Genomic DNA, 23,843 nt, shown 5'->3' on the forward strand with positions numbered 1-23,843 from the left:
AGGAGGTGGTGAGCAATGATTACCGGTATGTGTGTGAATGTTGTAGGCAGGAGGCTTTAGTGTCAGAGCTAGCAGTGTCAGCCTTTGGGTAATCCTGAAATAAAGATTATTATTATATTAGCGCAGTGTACATGTACATGTACGGCTGGTGTGGGCAGGGTGTTATGAGCAAGGCGTGTGAATGTGGATGGTGTAGGAAGGAGCCTCCTGCCTAAAATAACACCGCTAGCCCCCACATTCTCACACAGCTTTTCATACAGCGCTACAAGAGTGTTAGGGGCCGTCCGGGGTTACCAATAGTTTTTGCAAAACGAAAAGCCTTTCACTTCATGCTTTTGTTTGTTCCGTGTGACTAAACACAACATTGCAACGTGGGTGCTCTTAGGCCTTCATCCACTTTACGTGGATAACCCACGTAGATCTACGCGTTTCCGTTACGTGGGAACTAAACCTCCCTATTGTACTACTCCCCAGTGCTCACAATGTTCAAGGGGGGGGGGGGGGGGAGGGAGTTTTAGGCCATTTCGAAATAGTGAATATTTGGCGTATTTTCGATACAAAAATATTTTTCCGAAGAGAACCTATTGTCAGATCTCCACAGAATTCGCACATTAGGTGGACAATGGCATGGCATGATGATATGACATTGTTTCCAATAAAATCAAAAGAGGCTTGCTCACTTGCAAAAAGAAGAAGAAGAAGAAGAAGAAATCGTATCTCCTACCCGGCCGGGTCAGCTCCACCGTACAGACTTTCAACCCGCGGGATGAACTCGACCCGCGCCGTGTTGAACTCGATCCGCGCCGCGTGGAAAATTCTCATCTGATGATGATCATGTAGTATGATGTACTTGCTGTCATGTACATGTACATGTAATAAACTCAGCCTCTGACATGCTGAGACAGAGAGATAGAGCTACTGTAGAGTGGGTCTGGGAGCTCCGGATGGAGACAGACTAGAGAGAGAGAAAGAGTAGCAGAAACTGGAGATGGCTGGTCACCCTACGTTATTACTTGCAGCCGTGCTTGTGCTGCACCTGTGTTTGTGGCCATCCACATCTGTGGCACAACTCCAAGTTCCGAGCTGGGTTCAGAATTCCCTGCGCGCACAAACATTGTTGACGGCTGACACGGATATCTCTCAGATTCCACTATGTGGAGCAAATGAAGTGTTCAACCTTCTTGCTTTCACGCCGCCCAAATGGCGAAGCGTAAGACCTGACATAAAGGCAGGCTCGGGCTCGGCCTGTATCGGTGGAAGATGTTTAGTGGGAACCACTGAAATTCACAGTCAAGATCTAAGGTAGGAACATTTTGCACTTCCTCTGCATACTGCATTAGCGGTTTCAAAAATGTGATAATAAGAGCGGAAGTGCATACCGTATTGTTGTGTTTCGTCCAGTGATCACTCCGCCATCACTGTACTTGTCAACAGGAGGGAGTCAGTACTCGTAGTAATGTAATTTAATTATCACGAATGAAATCTCTCCTGAGCACAGATCCTGAGCACGGATCGGTAATGCATACTACAGGTCAGACCTCGCTATAACGTAATCTCTGGGGGATGGGAAAATTATGTTATAGCGAGGTTTATGTTGTAGTGAGTTGGGCACACCAATATGCAATATGTGCATGTACAGTCAACTTCGCTTATAACGACACTCGGCGGGGCATCAGAAAAGTGTCCTTATTCGCGAAGTGTCGTTATACCCGAAGTCTCATTATATGTGTCACAGTTGGATGGGACTTTGCTCTGGGCATGAAAATTATGTCGTTATTCGCGAATTGTCGTTATATCCGCAGTCGTTATTAGCGAAGTTGACTGTATGTCAAAATGACGCTCTTCATTTTTACTGATTACAACTGTACTGTTTTACATGCAGGTATGATGCTGTAAACTAGCAAAGATGTTTATTGCATGTCATGTGAGGGTTGCCTGTACTACAGCCAATGAGCGCTCTTGGTCAGCGGGCTGTATTTCTCGGTATTGCCCGCTCAGTTACATGTACGCGCATGCGGACTGTCATTCTTGTACTTTGTGGTTCGTGATCAGATCAAGTTTCTACTGTTCGGAGTTTCAATTTTGAAACACAAAACAGCAACTTGATCTGACTACAAACTACAAAGCACGAGAATGACAGACCACACACGCGCGCATGTAACTGAGCGGACAATAACTTACTTGTTCCAGCCACCTGAACCAGCCGCCTCAGCAGGTGAATGCAACCTTGACATCAATATCGATGCGTTGATGAGCAGCCGACGAACTGAATGCGTTCGAGACGAAGTCGTGGAGCCCATCCCAGTTTCAGTTCCTATTCCTACACGCAGTGCTCAATCACGATTCACAAACAACAACACCATCGATATCGTAAAGAAATAGAGAATTTCAAAACCACAAACGACGTTTACCACTGAACAAGTGTGTCGGGAGACGGAGAAAGTCGGAAAGGTTTCTCTCCATTTTCTGGAATATTTGAGTCAAGCATGCAATAAATGATTTACTGCGCCTCGTACTCACTCGTACGCGGGCAATACCGGCTTGATACATGACCTCACGGCTGACGCCGTTCGGTCATGTATCAGCCGGTATTGCCCTTGTACTCGCTTGTACTCGTGCAGTAAATCATACGTACAGGCTTGTCAGCAAAGGGGTGAAAAGAGTCATGCAGTGCGTATACATGTGACATGATTAGAGGTAAAAAAAAATTAAAAAGTGCATTTAGCTTTTATGTAGACGTGTGCATGATGTAGAAGGACCCCGAGCGGGGAGTAATAAATACCGGTATTTTTACTACTCCCTGCTTCCGATCGATGTGGACAGCTCAGCCTCGAACTCGTCGCGAGAAGCGCATGCATGCCGTGTTAATGTACATGTAAGTCATTTTTATACGACTTTTTACGTTATGCTGAGGTCTCGGTGCGCCCGGGACCCAGCAAACAGTGCGTTATAGCGAAAATTACGCTATAGTGCGTCGAAATTTGGAGTTTTACGCCAAATTTGACGTGAAATTGCGCATCACGTCGGAAATAACGTGCATCTTAGCCTCTCTATTTTCTCTCAGTTACGAGTAGGCTGTCATCACACGTTCACACTATGGTACAAAGCGCTGCGTCTACGTCCACGTAAGGAGTTTTTGGTCGGTTGCCATGATGATCCACGAACGGGGTGAAAACAGGAGCAGAGGAAACGGAAAACGTAGACGTGGCAGGAGAGAGGGGGGATACAACTAATACGGATGAACGTCCGCACTCTCCCAGTCTTTTCAAAGTGATCTGCTATCTGGAGTTGACGAGGTATTTGTTGCGCTGGAAACAGTCACTGTAAAGCGGGATTCACAGAAGCTGTTTTTGCAATGCGATGGGCGATGTGACGCGATTTGCGACGGAGGCGCACAATGCAAACTCGCGAAATACCAATACAGGAGAAATCAGCGATGCGACGACGCCTTGCGGATTTGGCGCGAAGTTCAATGCAGGTGGGTACGTCACCAAGGTATTCGCGTGGCTTGGTACAACTTGTACAAATTTGGCTCTGAGAGCACTACATATTGTAAATGCAGTGCTCTTAGGGCACAACATTCATTCGCCTGCTCAAGCTCAACTGATGGGGGTGAATTCCTCGAAACACTGTGTATTGAACAGGGATCGGTGCTTTTTTACAGGTTTACAGAGTGGAAGGTTCAATGGACTTCCTGCATGCCCTGGATGGCAGTCGTGCACAATTCGTGAGTCAGTCCAGAGTCAATTGAAGTCGGCAGGAAAAGAACAAGCTCCCGCATAAGGAGCAACATATACTTCGCCAAAGTCGCTACCTCTTCTTCTTCTTCTTAGATTTTAAATGTTTACTAAATTGTGCGTGTGTGTGTGTGTGTGTGTGGTAACTGCAGTTGGACCCCGGGACGGATACCCTGATGCCGTCAATCCTTTTTCTGCACCTTGTCCTCACCCACTTACTGAGGTGTGGTGAGCCCATAAGTGGGATCATTTTCAAGTCCACCCAGAGTTTTGGGGATTTCAGGGGGTGTCGGCCGTTGGGCGGTTCAATAGCCAATTGAGTCATCTTTCCAAGATTCCTTTTGAGTCTCTCTCCCCTCTCCCGGGGAGACCCACGTGGCCAGTTTTGGCAGTGAGCAACAAGTACAAGTGTGTGTTGTGTGTGTGTGTGTGTGTGTGTGTGGCTATGCATTTAGCGTATCGGAGCTGTTGACGCTGGGCATTCGGCGTCTTGGCCTCAATATGCACTTTGTGCCCGGCCTTACTGGAGGTGGGGAAGAATACCGCTTCTGTCGTGGTGATGACCATTTCTTTCTGGGATGTCAGGTATGATAATGCTACAGTATGTACTTTGTAGTCACTAATGTGATGTGCCTGGGTTATTGGCATCATGGTATGAGTTGCATTTGAGGTGTGAAACGAGTGTTTTAAAATGGATGTACGAAGTCTCTGCGCCCCTCGAATGCCCTGGGACAGAACTTCATTCTTGTCTTCAATACCAATTTACATCTTGGCAGGTGAGGCTATACTTTCAAGTAAGTGAAACTCAAATTTGTGCGTACAGTAAAACCTGGTTTAAGCGACCACCTCACGGTGCAAGCTAAAGCGGTCGCTGAGGCCAGGTGGTCTTTAGAACCAGGTCCCACAGTGTCTGTGTAGAACTGTCGGTGCATGGAAAAACGGTCGTTAATTACTGTAGCTAAAAGACCGACGGACAGTGAAACAATGTCAACACTGAGCCATTGCAGCAGTAAATTTCCGTAGAGTGTGAACATTTCCCACTTCAAGTCTTCCTTTCGCACTTATTAGCACTCACAAGACCAGCGTTTGTTGTTTCTGTGATATTGCAATGGATTGCAGTAAGATGGTGTGCTGTTCTGCGTATGCCTTTATTTTTCAGGCCTTGCAGAACGCTATTGGCTTTGATATATGTGCCATCGTATTTGGCATACCTACACTGACTGCCACTACCACGGGATGTTCAGGTGTAAGCATGGGCAAGTTTAGTCTAGTTTACCAGCACTTGTTGTTCATGTGTGTGTGTGTGCGCGCGTGCGTGTGTGTGCGCGTGCGTGTGTGTATGTGCGTGTGTGTGTGTGTGTGTGTGTGTTTGCGTGTGTGAGTGCTAATTTCGGTACACAGTGTACTGCATGCAAAGCAGTGTGCTGTAGCATCTACGGAGACGAGAAGAGAACAAATTCCCCGAAGTGATAAGTCACGATCGTGACTGTGATCTGATGACTCCAAACGTAGTCCAGACAAGAAATGTTGTATGTGTACGTTGCCTTTGCCTCACGGACGAATGAAATGGTCAGTCCACTCGTCGTGTTGTCTCCCTAGATGCTACGATTCCCTATTGTACACGTTTGTATGCACGCACGCCGTCGCAACCATTCTGGATATGTTCTATCTTCTTGTCACTCTGAGTTGTTGCAAAAGTGATCAGAACAGGTAGTATTGTGTATTTAAACCCGTTATGAACAGCACGAGTGCAATCACCCTCTGAATTTTCTGATGGAATTTCTTCTAGTGTGCTGCAGCTACTGCATTAGCGATAGGTCTGTGATAATACCATAATATAATTATGGTATTCATGGAGCTCATGCTATGCGTTTTGTTATTGTTGTTGTTGGTGGTGGTGGTGGTGGTGGTGATGGTGACGATGATGGTGTTCACAGAGCTCTGCTACCATTCAACAGGGTCTAAAGGCCATCTCTGACTGGATTGCTGCGAATGAAACACAGTTGGGCTATGGTATCATCGTCATTGACTTGAGTGACTATGTGACCGATTCTGTCAATAGCTCACAGTTTGTAAGTGTCTATGGTGTGTTCACGGATTTTTCAGCTCTTCTTTCAATTATTTTGGGCTTGTTCACCTGTTTGTATGCCATTTGACAAGTGGTGTCTGCTACAGCATGCAGTTATGCAGCTTGCATCCACACCATCAACAAATTCACTGGAGATTCACCAAACTAAAGATCATGCTGTTGATTATTCTGTCATGTTTGGTGCGTGTTTCTACAGCTTCGTGAAACTGCCACAAGTCACATTCGAAATGTGATTGAGACTACAATTTCCAGTCGAGTCCTGAGTGTTGCTAACCTGGCTCATTTCAGAACGGTACGCACACCTCTAGAGAAGGTTATCCTAGAGGGTCTGCATGCCAGTATTTCGTTTCTGGGTGCCCCATAGGCTGCACTGCTGGCTGTACATTCATTTGGTGTACACAGCTTCTTTTGAAGAGCTAGCTTCTCACAGTCAGTGTTATAACTACAAGTTGTAGACATGAACTGTGGTAGTTCAGGGCAGTAGCGTGCCAGCAGATGTATAGATGGGTTGCACAAGCACTTTGCCATTCTTACTGCTCATCGTCACACTGGTCTTTCAGTGCAATAATCCCCTGCTTGACTATGTGAACTTCTCACTGAGTGCTTCTCTGCGTCTGTGATCCCATGCACATTCACGACTGTACCAGCATGTGGATCTGTCAGAGTGCGCAGCATTTTGCATTGTGTCTTCTGATCTCACTACTAGACATCCAGCTCTGGCACGACAGCGTGGCCATCACCAAAGCAAATAGTTGATACGTACAAGAAGCGGGTAAGTGAGCATGCATACTGTACTGTCAATCTGTGAATCACTCACTCACTGCACTGTGTACCTCTGGGCTTTGATCTAGGAGTTACCAAACTCATATTTCCGAGTTCAAACATTCTTTGGAGGGTGTGATCCAACATACATGAACATCCACCTCTGCTATGCTACCGGGTGTACAAAAACAAAAATCGTAATGGTGTGCACATGCGGAGAAGATTGCTTGCTAAGGTCATCTATGCATTGTGTTGGTCACTGAACATCTCATGCTGAGATTGATACGGGCAAATGTCCACCACTGGCCCAGCCATTGAACTTTCGGCTGAAATTGAACTGCCATCGGTTGGCCTTCAACCAAAATAGAAACTTTTCCCGGGTAGAGCACTGTGCTCTGTACATCATGCAACACCACATTCTGCCAAGCCAAATCTAGTGTGGTTTTCGTTAACTTGAATTGGGGTGCATTATCGGTAATGAGTTGTACTGGTGTACCACGCCGTGAGACAAATCTGCGAAGAGCCATTTAAGAACTGGTCACTTGTCATATTCGGCACAACTTCTAAGTGAATCGCGCGTACCGTCAGACAAGTATATAAGCACACCTATACCTTAGATGATTCACCATTGTCATTGCGAACGTACATTGGACCAAAATAGTCAACACCTGTATAGGCAAATGGTTTGGACCTGGCAATCCTCTCCTTGGGGAGGGGTGGCATTACGGGCAATCTGAAAGGTTTACCTTCCCATCGCTTACACATCACACATGACTTTAGTATGTTTCTTACAATTACACGATCACTTGGTATCCAGTATTCATTCCGAATTTGTGCCAATGTGTGATTCGTACCTGAGTGTAGAACCCGTCTGTGGTAAGACTGTATGACCAATTCTGTAAAGGGGTCGTGTTTTGGCAACAGGATTGGGTGGCGGGCATCATATGCCATCTCTGCATTCGCCAGTCTGCCGCCACAACGTAAGATACCATTATCATCAGTAAAGGGATCAAGTTGTTTGGCATTGCGTTCCATTTCTCTATTGTGCTTTTCCTGCACGTACTTTACCCAAATGTTTCTGGCATTAGTTATTTCCGAAGTTGCGAGCTGCTGCTGGTTTTTAACCGATTTCCGATTAACAAATCGGACTGCATATGCCGTTATCCGGAGCAATTTGCTGAGAGATGAGTACTCTGAAGGGTTCATGCCGAAAGGAGGCGGGATATTCTCCGAAGGACCCTCCGCGACCGCAGCAGTGATCTCAGTCGCTTCAGTCGTTTCAGTTTCCGGTTTAATTGGTGGTGGCCAAGAAGCTGTTGATGATGAAAGCCAGTCTGGACCATTCCACCAGAGCTGATTGTCTTCGATGTCACCAGTTGTCGTTCCACGAGAGGGAAGGTCTGCAGGGTTTTCTCGCGTCCGAACATACCGAAATTGGATGGTACTGTCTTGACGTATTTCCCGTAGGCGGTTCTCGACAAATGTTGGCCGTGTCTTGTTCCTGCCTTCGATCCAACCTAGAACACACTGTGAGTCCGACCACAGGTGAACTTCCGTCAGGGGAAAGGGCAGCTGGTTTTTCAAGAATGTCACCATCCTTGCTCCGATTAGAGCAGCGAGTAGCTCAAGGCGGGGAGTGGTCACGGCCTTGATTGGCGAGATTCTGCTCTTGCTGTAGATCAGATGTACTGATGGGGAACTATCTTCATCGCCAATTGTCCGTAGGTACGCGGCTGCGCCGTAAGCACCATTTGACGCATCGCAGAAAACGTGAAGCTCTCTCTCTCTCTCTGCGATGCTTGCTGTCCTTGATCGCCGACGTAGCGGGGAACCTGGACATTACTCGCCTTGTGCAGATCAGTGGCAATTGGCCGCCAACGCTCCATGATGTCTGGGGGTAAAGGATCGTCCCAGCCAATGTCCCGCTTCCAAACTTCTTGTATGAGCAACTTCGCGCGTGTGATGATGGGTGAGAACAGGCCCAGTGGATCATAGAATTGGGACATCTCGCTGACCAAATCTCGCTTCATCCTCACAATTCTGTCTGGGCTGCTCATTGGACTGATGCTGATTAAATCGAGCTCAGTGTGCCACTGCATTCCCAGAACCTTTGCCGTCGCTGTTGATGCCTTATCTTTCTCTGGAATCGACTGCATGAATTCTTTGCTGTTCGATGACCACTCTCGCAAGTTCATCGACGCCTGGTCAAACAGCTGCTTGCCTTGTTCGTAGTGATGAACAGCACTGGTGACAGTGTCTGTTCCGCTGATGTGATTGTCCACGTACATGTTCTGCTGGATGTCGGCTGCCACATCACTGCTGGCTGTCTTGAGGTGGTGGTTGACAGTGGCTGCCAATAAAAAAGGGCTGGACACGACCCCGAAGGGCACCCTCTGGAACCTGAAAATGCAAATGTTGTCAGGTGTCGCAGGTTGGTGGATGTTCTTGAGCCACAAGAATCGTGTAAATTCTCGACCTGGCATTGCTAAGCCGATTTGCAAGAATGCCTTTTCAACATCACTGGTGATCGCAATAGGGTTGAGTCGAAACCGGATGAGGATGCCACACAAGTCAGGTAGAAGTGGCGGGCCGCTGTGAAGGCAGTTGTTCAAGCTTGGCACATCTGGCCTCACTTTCGCTGAAGCATTATATACCACCCGGATCTTGGTTGTTCGGCTGTCTGGTTTTACTACGCAGTGGTGAGGGATATAGTGCCTCTGATTCGGGTTGTCCTCGTCATCACCATCCGCAATCTCTTCTATGATTCCCGCTGCTAGCTGGTCGCGTATGGTGTCATCATACTTCTGGAGGACTTCTGGTGTCTTCGAAATTCGATTTACCAGTGACTTCAAGCGGCCGAATGACAACTCAAAGTGTTCTGGTAGATTCTCCATCTCACCAGAGTCCTTCCACGGCCAATGTACGACATACAGTGAGTATCGTTTATAAAGTGACGGGGTGTAACGATATACCGGCTATAATGATAGAACTCGCCAAAATCAAAATCAAATCAGAAAAAATGCAGCTAAAATATCACTATACACAATATTATCGGCTATACCGATATATCGCTTATTGTGATGGGCTTCAGGAAGCAAACCATATCAAATGTACAGGAAAACATCGCGTATAATGATCAAGAGTGATGATCACAAAAACAAGTGTTCTTCCAATAAAGTTCACTTCTTCCAAAACTGATCCAGTGTTGCCTGGATGCACCTGGCAGCAGACATGAGTGAGAGAAAATTCTTCCCTGCAAGGCTGCATGCTGTAAGCAGCCACATGTACACGTGGCTGCATTTTATACTTTTTCCAGCGTGTACGCATCATTTCATGCCCAGTCATGTGCCATGTGTGGTCATACATGCAAATCGGCTATAGTGATGCACCGGATATAGTTTTGTTTTTTCACGGCTGAGCGTAGCGAAAGAGTGCAAAAAACGTATTTTTCACTCACAAATATTTTCGTGCATTTGCTCTTGTTCTGCGCAACTCCGTTGAACCTGCCATCGTGGTCTTTGTTTTTCCTCGTGGTAGTTGAAGTTGCCCGCCCACCCACCCTGGTTTCATGGGAGTCGTCCGCTGTTCTTCTTGACAATCTATGCCTATGTGTGTGGCTTATGATTATGACATACACCGGTTATTACATACCATTTCTTGCTATCTCTATTCTTGGGTCTGACTGGCAGCGGGGCAGGAATTAATGAAAATAGAAAGGTTTTTTGGCCGAAAGGCGTGTTTTTCCTCTAGCCCGGTTGAGCGGTCGCGGCTAGGAATGTAGGGAGTCATTGTTTTTCAGGCGCTCCCCTGCTGCCCAGTCACCCATGCTCACCACTGGCCATGCTGTTTCACTTGATTTCACGGCCTTTTCTCCCGCTTGCTGGCGGTTCTTTGATGGATTTAGATGTTTTTCGGCTATTTATCTATTCTGTGGCTGCGAGTGTGGTTTTTTGCTTCTACTCATTTCTGGAAAACCACCACGGTGGTGAGTGTGATTGCTCTGGTAGACCACTACCCTGAGTGTGATTGCTCTGGTAGACCACTACCCCATGTACTGAACAGTCGCTTTGTGAGTGAAAAGTGATAAATTATCGAAAATCAAAGGGGCACGTTATATCCAGTATTTACTGTATCTGCCATTCACGAATTGCACTTTGTCTTCAAATTCTCGCAAGACTGCGTGATCCTTGTCGACTGGCAGATCTACCTCATCTTTGATTCCGATCTCTTCAAGACTCCAAAACTTCCTCTAATCGAAGTCGGATGCTGGAAGGTCGCCTGCGTCAACCATGAACACGCGGGGGTCCGGGTCTCTATCTTGACCAACTCGACCGGTGGGAATCAACCCCAACTTGGTATCTAACAGGATGAGACCATCATCTAACCGAACGTGATCTGTGCCGATGATGTCATAATAGAAGTCACTTCCAATCAAGATATCTACCTTCACCACTTCGGGCTCAGCCGCAATGGGCTCGGCAAGCGCCATTTTTTGCAAACATGAGTGTTTCTCCAAGCTCAGTGGAAGACGCATCATGGATGAACTGATGTGTGGAGTGATGTTTGCTGTGATCGGAATGCCTCCACCATCAGGTGTCCTAATCTCGAATGCAACTTGTGGGAGGACCTTCGTTTCACGCGACTCTGAGCCAAATCTGGCGATTGACAACACATCTTCTCCGACGACTTCAGCCTCTAAGGTGCTTTGCGCTGATTGGCTGATGATGGATCTGGTTGAGTCGGTGTCAAAGAAAATACGAACGTCGCAAGATTGCTGGCTCGCAGGGCTGAATGTTTCTGCGACTGCCATCTGCATCATCACCGATGCCTGACAATTTTCGTGGACTTGTACGTCGACCTGCTCAATGCCTTGTCCGGGTGTCTGGCAATCGGCAAGAGTTGATAATGCCCTTACCGGCTGATACGGTTGATACGGTTTCGCTGTGTTGTTGAGTGGCTCTGAAGGAGTAAACTTTGCCGGGCAGAGTGATCGGTGATGTGTCACTCGATGACAATGATGGCATGGTCGTGCTGACCTACATGCACGTGCACTGTGTCCGTCTTTCAGACAGATGTAACACTGTGTGGTGATCTTTGCCTTTCTCTTCTCTAGGGTTGGATAGCGCTTACACTCATCAGTAAAGTGTGTCTCCTTGCAGTACGAGCACGTCGGTTGGCGTTTCGTGCTGTGAGCTACGAGGGCTTCTGCTGCTGATCTGCTAACCCGTGTGCTGCTGAAGGACTTAGCTTCGCTCGCTATCGGTACAGGCTCTTTCCTAGTTGTTTGTGCCTGATCGGTGGCCTCAAGTGCTGACACATACCGCGAAAGGGCCTTTCTCAGCCTGTCAAAGGACCGCGTTTCTGATTCTGCTCTGCCAAGCTCGAGCTGTGCCATTACCGACCGCAGTAATTTGGATTTTATGACAGGAACCAGCAGTTCCTGATCAATGCTGCGACCCAATGCTTGCAAGCTGCGTACGTGCATTTCTAGGTTGGCTGAAAATTGCCTCAAAGATTCCGGCCTGGTGGATGGTTTCTCCATTTCGATTAGAGCCATGTAGTGTGTCTCAGCGATCACTTCTGGCTTGCCAAATCGCTCATTGATTAGCCGCAATGCTACTTTGTAATGATCTCCCGTAAGAGACAGACCGGCTATGCACTCAAGCGCTCTACCCCTTAGGTGTGATTTGAGGTAAGATAACTTCTCGACATTAGATAAACCATCGTTGTTGTTCACTGTGGCATTGAACAAATCAATGAATGTAGTGTATTCCAACATATCACCATTGAACACTTGTAATTTCAGTTGTGGTAATCGACAATTTACTGAGGGTGTGTTCTCCCTTGTCTCCCTCCCTTGCTTTGTCAGCTTCACCAATTCTGTCAGTGCATCTCCAATTCTGCTTGAATTTGTGTCATGTTGTACTGATGGCATGACTTGATCTCCCTTGTCGCGTAGCAAATATTTCAATTTGGTCAAGTTCTGCGTGTTCTTCCTCAGCAGTTCATCCCATTGCTCACACGTCTGCTCCTCTGTTTTTTTGTACTCTTGATCTTCTGTCCGTTTACTATCGAAAGCGTACACGTGATGAGTAAATGTATCCACTGCATCAGCAGCAGCTTGAACGTACCCCTCTAATACAAACACATGTTGCTTGAGCTTACTCCTTTCCTCTGCTGTGAGCGCTGACTTGTCGAGTTTCACAAGGTTCTCCGTAGTGACGTCCAACTCCGTGATGTTCTTCACGGAGCGTGTAGTGCGCTGCCGCTTCGTACGGAGTGCAGCTAGATTGTCCGCCATGCCTCCCGGGTTTCGGCATCAAAGAAATGTCGTGACCTGGTTCAAACTATTACTAATTTATTACTATTGGGAACTATTCCATGGACAGCATCTTGATGCTACAATCCATAAGATTCTCTACAACACGCAGAGTCTAGCTGTGTGCTCTATGCACAGAAGTCCACTCCAAGTCAAACACTCGTTGCAAACATATCCAGAATAATTACTTCCAATAATTCTGTCTCATTTCCAAACTTGTCCCAACTGGGCACAGAACAATAACTAATTCAAAAGGCAATCCAAAACAACTCTATCGCGCCAGCCTAAAGAAACATGATAAACGGCCGGCTGGTTCAATTCAAATGTAGCGATATGTGTACCTGACGTAGCTGAGTACAACTTATGTGTAGCATTCTAGCAGTTACCTGAAGCGTACATCATACATTCGCGTAGCCAAAGAATGCCAACAAAAGTAGCATAGGGTCAAATACAACGTAAATTCAAACATAAGCAATCGCTTTGCGACAAATGTCCACCACTGGTCCAACCATTGAACTTTCGGCTGAAATTGAACTGCCATCGGTTAGCCTTCAACCAAAATAGAAACTTTTCCCGGGTAGAGCACTGTGCTCTGCACCAGGTTGATATTGGGCTGGGCACGATACGCATTACTGGCTACCAGCATGTGGTGATACGTGCCTTCACACAGTCAAACATATTGCTTAGTGGCATGCATGGTAGCTGTCTTGTTGACTCCTCTCTTCTCCTTCCTTTGTTTACGCAGGTTGTCATTATCGTGTCAGAGGAGGACTCAGTTATTGCTGGTGACTATGTCCATGCCGTACCGTCACCAAGGAGCTCAGTAGCCAATTGTGAGTGTGCATTCTTCTATTTCACTCTCTTCCCCTGGCTGAATTCTCAGCTTTTGCTGGTGTCGAGCTTTTCAAGTTTTGGCTTCCGGGGCGCGCGCGCGCGCGGGGGGTGTGTGTTGCCTTTGTGAAGTTCAGTGTTCTGTGTGGGATAAATTCCAACTCAGCCTGGTCTGCTGTATGCACTTGAAAAACCAGACAAAGTGTAGCTGGGTTTTTATGAATTAATGGCCTATGTGGCTTACGAAACTGTTTGTCCTGGTCACGATGTGCATTGTCACGTGAGGAATTCCTTTGCTATAAGTATGCTGGTAATTCGCATGGAAGTACTGCAACTTGCAGCTTGGTGTTTTTAATGCACCCATGTTTGTGATGTTGCTTCATACAATCAAGAGTCCATAAACAAGAGTATGCAACTGTGATCTCTTTTCTATGGGCCAGATGCGCGGCGCGCTGCCTTCATTACATCATTCAGCTGCAGTCCGCGCTCTGCGGAAAATCAAACACCGCACTTTCCCTCTGGTTTGAAATGAACTTTCGTACGGGACTGGAGTTCACGCGCCAGAATTCAGAGATCGCTTAGGTACTGGAACGAATCGAGCAAAAACGGATGGGCTCGTACGAGAAATTGTGAGTTTGAATGCATGCTTTCAGAGCTTGATGAAGGCAAGTTACGTAATGAAGGCAGCGTGCCGCACACTGACCCATAACCACAGTTGCATACTCTTGTTTATGCACTCTTGATACAATGGTTTTGTCTTTGTCACTCTCATCTTACCGTGCTCAGCTGAGAATTCAGTGAACAATTTTCTTGCCAGCAACCCAACAGCAGGCACCTGCCCAAGAAGTGTGGCTGCATTCCAGCCAGTCTATGAGAGTCGCAAGTTATTGCTGGTACGACCCACTGTTTGACTTTGTGCCCTCTAGTGCCGTTTCCTTTCTTCTCTTGTGTAATTTATAGTGCAGATAGAACAACTGGTAGAGGCATCCAAGACTGGAAGAGAGATGTCATACTACTAGTTTGGTTTATAAAAACTTGCGCAATGAATGAATGCTTAGTTTGACTCACCACTCACGCACTAGCGATGTTCCCACACTGAGCAGGACACTATGACAAGTAAAGTGTTGCCATGGCAGACAACGAGACAAAATTTACTGACTGACGTCTCGATGCATGCGGTACATGCACAGTTTTGCCGCTCTCGTGACAGAGCATGCAGATTGAGCACAGTGGCTCACCGTGCATGCCTTTTGATCTTTTTTGTTTTCACTTGGGACAAGTTGCATTTTTGGTGGCTCTCGGAATACCTCTCAATCCCAAGTAACAATATCGTTTCGAGAACCAGAACACCTCCAAGTATATTTTAAGCGTTCAGAAATTATTTGTGCGTGGCGATTTGCTCTTCCACCAAAGTTACGCACAAACACTGGTATTCAAGAACAGTGACTGATCTGTATCTGTAATGTTCTTGTCTATGCTGTAGCTGAATGAAACCAATGCTGGTCAGTTTGTTCAATTGGTCTCCACTGAAAATGGCCCTCAGGAGGTTGGCGCTATAACTGCAACACTGGCACAGCGTCTCCTGGAGTGTGGGCTAAGTCCCTCGTTGGATTACATCAGTGTCTCAAGTGTAAGTAACAGTTTTAATACTATTCTGCTGTCCACTGTGCTTTCCGTTATTCTAGTAAAATCGAAGCAGCCCATTAGGTGACTTCATATTATGTGCTCTTACTTGCTACCTCTCTCCATTTGGAAGGTTACAATCTACAACGCTGTAAAGGTGGTTTGTGTGTGTGTGTCGAGGCATCATCACAGGACAGGAAAGTATTGTCTTGGCATGTCTAGATGCAAAGAGTATAGCATGTGTGTGTGTGTGCGTGCGTGTGCGTGTAGATCAAGATAAGCCTTCTGCGCTACTCACCGCGTTTTTTACTCCTTCAGCCCTGACCATGTCCACCTGCATTTGCTCCGTGCTCTTCACGACATGTCTCTGTCTGCTCCACCAGATTGCATCATCCTGCATTTGGACATACAGTGAGGGACAAATGCCATCAAGTTCTGTAAGTGCACAATGTGACATAAAAGTGGAATGGTATTAGATTTTGACGAGCGCAGCTGAGGACACGAGGACCCTGCAGATGGATGTCATTGATCCTTACCCGTAGTGCTTTCTTGCCTATCAGTGGGAGCACTACCAGTGATTTACTCTGCTTTCCACTAGCATTCCTGGCATGAGCGGTTATCACAAGAACTTGGTGATAGAGTACCCTTTCAGTAAAACTCTCTTCGGTGAACACCTTTGTACTTGTGTGGATGATAATTATATGCCTGTAGCTATACACTACACATACATACATGCCAATATTTGCTTTGTGTCGGAGCACATGCTTAATTAATACAAGTACGGCAATCTCTCTTCCTCTCGAAAATCTGCTCCTGCCCTGGGCTTGGTGTCAGAGGTGACAGCTTGTGTTTTTCCTTGACAAATCCTGGTGTAGTACTAAGTGTTCCTGTACGGAATGTTTCCTTCAACCTACTATTAAAGTATGAACCTGCTAGATAAGACTGAGAGTGGTTGTGTACACTTGATAAGACCTAGAGTACTGCACAATCCATGCTGCATGCATGCAACCATAACGTTTTGCTTTGTTTGTTTATTTGAAGGATCCTTCGAAAGCAGATCGATGTGTGTGTGTGGGGGGGGGGGGGGGGTCTTCTATGGAGTACTGGTCTCGTAGGGCAAGAGTTCATACATCCCCTCGTCCTGGTAAAATATAAGATATCATTATATCGTAGGACGCGTGAGAAAGATGGCAATCTATCCCTTGCTTTTCCACTTCCATGAAGGGTGATGCGACGGTACTTTACAGTACTCGCCCTTCAATGTTGCTTCTTGTTTCACATTGTTTCATCTGAGTTGCGTTGTTGGTCCTGCCGTGTACCGTGTGTGTGTGTGTGTGTGTGTGTGTGTGTGTGTGTGTGTGTGTGTGTGTGTGTCCGTCTGTACTGTGTATATTGTGTATGCTGGGTACTGTGTGCGTGTAGGGTCAGCAAGTTCAGTTCAATGCAGCGCAAGGGTGGACTACTGCCAGTGATGCTGGCCAGGCGCAGTTACGTAAAGCATGCCAGAGTGTATCAGATGAAACAGCATGGACGGTACGTCAGTCGTTTGATAACACCCACTGTCTTGTTCAAAGCAACAATCTTCCCCTGCTCTCTCAGCACTTGAGCCCTTGGCAGCAAAAATATTCTGGAAAGTGGTTCTAAATAATTTGACAACTGAACACGGTTGGGGTTTTCGAATGTGCTTCATTTTTACCATCACTGTTGAATGAAGTGGTCGATATAATAATATTAGAGAGGTTTTGCATTCCGAATTTCGGAATGATTTTCGACTGTGCTTTTCCGAAAAAAGCGCGTTCCGAAAAACGGTATTTTCAGTGTTTTGCATTCCGAAAATCTGATTCGACTTCGTTTCCAAGGGTTGCTATGCAAAACAAAATGGAGAGCGTCGAAGGGGTTGAGCAGGATCAAATCCATGTGCGCAGGTCAAACTGAATTATTTGGGTGCGGTTCGAAGACGAGGACGGACTGATGGTGGACCAAGTGATCCAACAGCTGAAGACGAGGTTGGCGAACTACTGTCTTGTACTGTCAGTAGGCTTCATGGCAAAGGAAGATAGAGTGTGATGGAGTGTGAGAAGATTAGTCCACATGGCGAGATCAGCGAGAGCAGCAAAACCAGCAAAAATCAAATCTACATACGTGGAAAATTTCAAATAATCGAGATCGAGAGCTAGCAGCAGAAAGCAAAAATACAAACATGAAAAATACACTTTTTTGTATTCAAATATGCACTCCCAAACATGAAAGAGCCGAAAATCCATTTTCGGAAAACCATGCACTTTCGCCACCACACTTCCGAAAGTTCGACTACTTTTTCGACTGTTGCCGCCACATTCCGAAAATAATTCCGAAATTCGGAATGCAAAACCTCTCTATTATCATAGTTGCATTACAATGAATTACATCCACCTATGAACTGAGTGTGTGTGTGTATGTGTGTGTGTGTGTGTGCGTGTCGCTTTGCGTCTGTGTGTGTCGCTGTGTGTGTGTGTGTGTGTGTGTGTGTGTGTGTGTGTGTGTATTGCTGTGTGACACTACATCCTACCTGCACACAGCTTTCAGAAGCAGGTGACCCATGTCCAGCCTCCTTTCGGTTTGCTGTGCCTGACAGTCCCCAGGAAGTGGCTGCATTACGCCTTACCCTAGTTCAGGCTAATGTTGATTCAGTTTTGCTGCCATCCAATATGCCTGGTGTCACAAGCGTCCAAGATGGTAAGATATGACAGTACATAGGGTAATGTTATTGCCCAATCATGGCCAATGTATGAACTTCTGCAAATACCGGCGTACCTCCATGTTAGCCACTCATCCATCCATTCCGAACGTTCACTCCAATGGGCATCATCAGCGAATAAATGAGGCGGGGGCATTTGTAATGAATACGAACATTTGGTCACTTGAATCAATTGTTACGCCGGGATTCCCATGGGCAATTATGTTGAGTACGAGGGGAGGGGGTTAAGACGAATTTATTCTCATGCCTGCAATTCAGTACTGGAGTAGTGTTTCGAGTTGCAAGCGGACCGTTTCCCTGACTAGAGAGATATTGCTGTAAGCTCAGCTTTCAAAGTATCTGTGCTCAATATCCTGAATGGACCTGTATTAAAAAGATCTTTTTTTGGGAATCTTGTTTGTGAACTTCTTATCACTGTTCTTGACCATAATTGTGCAGACGACTCAGCAAAGTCATCTAACGCCAAGACAATCGGTGAGTTTCTTTGGCATGCCGGTAGTACCCATGTGTTCTCCATGCACCGCTGCACCGGCTGGCGTGCCCATTACGTCTACTTGCATAAGACTGCATTCATAGGCATGGGCGTTGCATAGATTCTATGACCCAGGAAACATTCTTGCCACTTGCTGAATGTTCAAACATGAATGAAAAGGTCACTGTGGGGGCTTGACACTAGTGCACTTGACTTGATTTTAGACTTGTGAGCGCCATTTTCAACATGGCAACAGTCAAGGACCAAAATAAAGTGTTCAGTTGAATCTGAAGGATCCGACAGATCTGAGATCTGGATCGCGCTTCTTACCAATCAAACATGCCCCAAAACTTCCACGAATAATTTCGAGCTAGCTATAAGGTGCCACTGTGTGGAAGCAGCTTCATGATTTCCAGTACGAGGTAGCGCGGGTGGTCAGGGTAGTCAATCACCAAAACACCATTACTGTACCACGAACTAAAGAAAAAAAAGAATTCACGCTCCTGCCTCAGTAGCTGTACGCATGTTGTACTAGCCTGCAGTACAACGTACATGTACAATAATGGTGCTCAAACTGTGTGCACGCGATCTACTGTATGGTTCATCTTGGAACGTGTGGTGGCAAGGTGTGCGCAGCGGTGCTGGCCGAGTGTCGCACAATGTTCACGCACATATTTATGAGATAACTGGCAATGGACAAGACTCTATGTCAGAACAGTGGAATAAGACCACCGACCGGTATCTGTATGAGAATACTGTACAAGCAGAAATATTCGGCGGGAATTTAATTTCATCGGTTTCGGCCAAAGAGTTTTCAGACTAAATTTAATGTAGGCCCGAAGGTTGATTTGTCGGTGTTGTAGGTGTACGTTGCAACATCAGATTCATCTGGGTCCCCGCACCGGCGTGCACTGTCCATATGCCACTTTTGTTCAGAAGGGTACAGGATCCAGCATGCACAGTTCACATGCCACTTTTGTTCATAAATGTAGAGAACCTGTCCCAGTGGCAGGCTGGGGGTTGTACATTGTCCAATTTCCCAGCCCTGACTGCCGGTGATTCCCTGTATGGTTTTGGAATGTTTGGCACTGCTTCACATAAGCACACTGACTGGGAGAGGCGGCATGAGACACTCCTGATCCTGTAACTACCGGTACTGGTGCATACCCGCAATCTGTGAATAGCCCTACAGCCCTGTAACCCCACCATCTGTATTGTAATTGACTCTGTTGTTATTTGTTGGATGCTATCATTCCCAGGCATTGCAGTTGGCGTGTCAGTCGGCATTGTAGTGCCAGTGGTGGTGATTCTACTTGTGATCGTCAGACAGCGTAAGAGGGTCTGTGCTGGTGATGCTGACACCGCTGACACCAATCCGGTCGTGTCGCAGAAGGATGTCGCCGATGCTTGAGTTGTAATGTTCTTCACCAGAACTTTGATGCGGTGTCGACGCTAGTACCGCTGCTAGTCATTTGTAGCAACTGTTGTTGTTTCTCATCATGCACAGATGCTGGATACTGGTCAGTAACGTCAGCTACTTTCATACAATGATAAAGTGCTCCAGGCAGAAATTGTCAATACTTGTAGTGCAACAGGTTGTTCTACATGTTCATGCATGTGATTGAAGTGGAAACATTGTCATCACTGTGTGTGGTCTGCTCTTGCAGTGCTGTTAGATCTGTAGTGTTGACACTATTTTTGTTTGTATTCGTCACCTGTCATCTCGCAGTAGTTTGTACTTTTCTCGTCTTTTTAATTATTTAGGTTCTCACAGATAGGCAGAGACGCATTTTCAAATTTCTAGTATAAAACCGTTCACTGCGCATTGTGTGTGTGCATTCACATACCACATTCATGTGCCGTATTTCCTGGATTCAGTCGACCTTTTGGTTTAGAAAGTAGTGAGGCCTTGCCAAGGATTGACTTCTGTTCGAATTTTGACTGACATGTGTGCTTGGGATTTTCAAGGACAATCACTGGAGTATGCATTCCACACATGCTTGGGCGCTGCTAGTGTACTGTGTTCCATGGCTGTACAGACCACCTGTGAGTGCGCAATGTACAGACCACCTGTGAGTGCGCAATACACGAAAATACTTCCCTGCTCGCACTCGAAATCATTCACACATAACAGTGTCTGATAATTCGAACCTCAGACCAGGCTTGTTTCCCTAACTAAAAGTTCTGCGAAATTCACTATCTGACATAGAAAATGTGTGGGATTCCTGCTGATAATTCCAAGTCCACTGTGCACGGCACTGGTCAGTTCAGAAGGCTTTTAAAAGTGGCCAGTCCAGAGTACATGAAGTCTGCGTGTATGGTGCATGTCGCAACTCCATGTGACAGTGCGACTTCTAGTATTTGTGACGTGCACACTGTGTTATGGTCACATGTTCGGATAATGTGAATTTACGATTTTAGAGGCTTCTCCTCGGCAATCTGGGGTTCCAATCATCAGGATCCCACTTGTAGTACACAGCCCTCACAAGACATGCAATGACGCCAGGAATACATAACCCAAAGAGTGCGCAACTCCTGCTGTCCCAGCAGAATTTCAAGTTGCAGTCAGTCATCTTTATGATACCATGCTTCTCTCACGAGTGATATCCGGCGTTTGTGCCGGGTGCTAAAGAATCACACATATTTCCTTGAACAAAATTTGTACTGAATCAAATGGGGATTTGTCCATCACAGGTCCAGGATACATCTGATAATACAAAGTCATGTGCAATGCGCATGCATCATAAGATTGGATTCAACTTGAAATTCTGTCGGGACAGCATCCATAGTGGAATTGCACACTGTTGCTGGTTACCAGTATGTACTCTTCATACAATCCTGTACATGTTTTTCTATTTTGACAGCATGTTACAAGGCGAGGACGCGTAGTGCTCCTGACTACAACCATAACCCGGTTGGCAGAGTCCCGGTCTTGCGACCATTTGAACCGTATTGGGAAAAACCAGGTTCGGACCCTCGTTACTCTAGGGGTTGGTAGGATTTTTTATAATTTTCGTTTTTCGTGTTGTAGAAGTCGTCGTGTTGCCGCCGTAGTATTGTTCACGTTGCTGCCGCTGCAGGGATCACGTCTGGAAAGGATTTGTGATGTTATTTTCTTGTCTTCCTCTGTAATTAAATTATTTGTAATTTATATTTCTTTTTTCTTTTGTTTAAACAGTCGACGAGGAGACAATAGTCGTAAAATGGCAATAAATAAGATAAATTGTGCACTCATAACAACAGCAAAAATGAAGAAAGTCAAGTTCCATAACGTTTTCTTGTGACTGTCATCAGTGGAACGCCGTCACATAAAAATGTAATAACTAAAACACACACTTATATACATGTAGCTAATATGGTTTCAGGTAGAAATACAGCAGCTAACAAGTACAAAAAGCGAAGTTTGCACCTTTGCAATGTGTGAATATAGTGTATGTGAGAAAGGTAGTGGCAGATGAATGTGATACTGTGTGAATGAATGTAATGGTGCGTGTGTATTACTTGAAGAGTGTGAGTGATACAACGTTTTCTTTCTGTTTGCATAGCACAGGGTCACGAGTACGAATATACACAGCTTCCAACACCTGCAATTGCTTGAAGAAACGTGCGCAACGAATAACACTAAACCAGGAATCGTCAAACACCTTACGACATTCTGGACTGGACACCAAATGCTTGTACACTGCAGACTTCCTCTTGTCAACATCAAACTCCTCCTCATCACTACTCTCATCCTCCACCTCCATTCCAATGCCGCCGTCCATCCCATCGCACTCGTATTCGTCGTCATCAGTCTCCATCTCCTCGCAACACCGCTTCCCTCTCCTTGATTCGTTCTGTGCCGTGCCTGTGCTTCCTCCTGCGTCTCCTTGCCTTGTGTTCTCCACTTGTCTCAGTCGTGCCTCTGCTAGTCTCTTGCTTCTCCTCGGTTCTGCTCTGTTTTCAAGTTGTTCCCCTTCCGCTCTTACCGTTGTAGCAACATGGTTTGTCGAGGAGCGACCGTCCGGCGGCCTCCCTTGCCGTGGTCCGGTTTCCGAGCCGGAAACCAGATTAGTCTGCTCGTTCTCCATGGAAGTAGTCGGTGCTTCTGTTTCCGAATTGTGAGCCGTGCTAGGTGTAGAAATAGGCAGCGGATGTTTTCGTGGTCTCCCACGCTTCGGCCTGCTTAACCTGGCAGCCTGGGACAACAATGATAATGGGACGTGCTGCTTGATGCGTTCGGACATTGCAAAGGTGCAAACTTCGCTTTTTGTACTTGTTAGCTGCTGTATTTCTACCTGAAACCATATTAGCTACATGTATATAAGTGTGTGTTTTAGTTATTACATTTTTATGTGACGGCGTTCCACTGATGACAGTCACAAGAAAACGTTATGGAACTTGACTTTCTTCATTTTTGCTGTTGTTATGAGTGCACAATTTATCTTATTTATTGCCATTTTCTTTTGTTCTTTTTCTTTTTTGTTGTCTTTTTACAACTTCTGCCCATGGCGTCCTTCTCTCAGCTCGTCAGCTGTAACAGTCATAGTCATCACCATGACGACTGTTGTGAGAAGGTGCTCGCTGCAACAGTCGTCATGGTGATGACTATGACTGTTACAGCTGACGAGCTGAGAGAAGGACGCCATGGGCAGAAGTTGTAAAAAGACAACAAAAAAGAAAAAGAACAAAAGAAAAAAGAAATATAAATTACAAATAATTTAATTACAGAGGAAGACAAGAAAATAACATCACAAATCCTTTCCAGACGTGATCCCTGCAGCGGCAGCAACGTGAACAATACTACGGCGGCAACACGACGACTTCTACAACACGAAAAACGAAAATTATAAAAAATCCTACCAACCCCTAGAGTAACGAGGGTCCGAACCTGGGTTTTCCCAATACGGTTCAAATGGTCGCAAGACCGGGACTCTGCCAACCGGGTTATGGTTGTAGTCAGGAGCACTACGCGTCCTCGCCTTGTAACATGCTGTCAAAATCGAAAAACATGTTAAACTACCAAGCAAGGCTTCTGTATATACCAACCCTGTACATGTAGCTAGCTGTACATGTAGCTAACTGTTGTGGACATGGAAATCCGGTGGAATGACCAGTGCCTTCACGCGTACACGCAATAGTTCACGTGCACACAGTGCCCACGGCTGCACCGGTGGCGGCTTTACTTCTCAACGGATTTCAATGTCCACAACAGCACATGCCTGCTTGCAGAGGATGGTGATTGGCTGTAGCGCAGACAACCATCACATGACGTGCAATAAAGCCATGTAGCT

General features: G+C 46.2%; 1 protein-coding gene across 1 annotated transcript; it reads left to right on the plus strand.

The window, feature by feature from the left end:
* Positions 1 to 907: 907 nt before the first annotated feature.
* Positions 908 to 20,493, plus strand: LOC135814587 (uncharacterized). The gene is made up of 14 exons (XM_065327727.1): positions 908 to 1,302; positions 4,193 to 4,322; positions 4,897 to 4,983; positions 5,675 to 5,809; positions 6,023 to 6,118; positions 6,533 to 6,598; positions 13,653 to 13,740; positions 14,525 to 14,631; positions 15,222 to 15,368; positions 15,745 to 15,798; positions 16,784 to 16,894; positions 17,920 to 18,076; positions 18,537 to 18,572; positions 19,830 to 20,493. Exons 1-14 carry the CDS (start codon positions 989 to 991, stop codon positions 19,979 to 19,981), a joined length of 1,680 nt encoding a protein of 559 aa, XP_065183799.1. The 5' UTR covers positions 908 to 988; the 3' UTR covers positions 19,982 to 20,493.
* The last annotated feature ends 3,350 nt before the right edge of the window (positions 20,494 to 23,843 follow it).

This window comes from Sycon ciliatum, chromosome 4, assembly GCF_964019385.1.
Source record: "Sycon ciliatum chromosome 4, ocSycCili1.1, whole genome shotgun sequence".
NCBI lineage: Eukaryota > Metazoa > Porifera > Calcarea > Leucosolenida > Sycettidae > Sycon > Sycon ciliatum.

What these genes read in the sequence shown, in the direction of transcription:
- LOC135814587 (XM_065327727.1), top strand. Translation starts at nt 989, where the DNA reads ATGGCTGGTCACCCTACGTTATTACTTGCAGCCGTGCTTGTGCTGCAC. An exon ending in CTGTCAATAGCTCACAGTTT is followed by an intron (nt 5,810 to 6,022) that starts GTAAGTGTCTAT and finishes GTGTTTCTACAG; the next exon opens with CTTCGTGAAACTGCCACAAG. An exon ending in ATCTAACGCCAAGACAATCG is followed by an intron (nt 18,573 to 19,829) that starts GTGAGTTTCTTT and finishes TATCATTCCCAG; the next exon opens with GCATTGCAGTTGGCGTGTCA.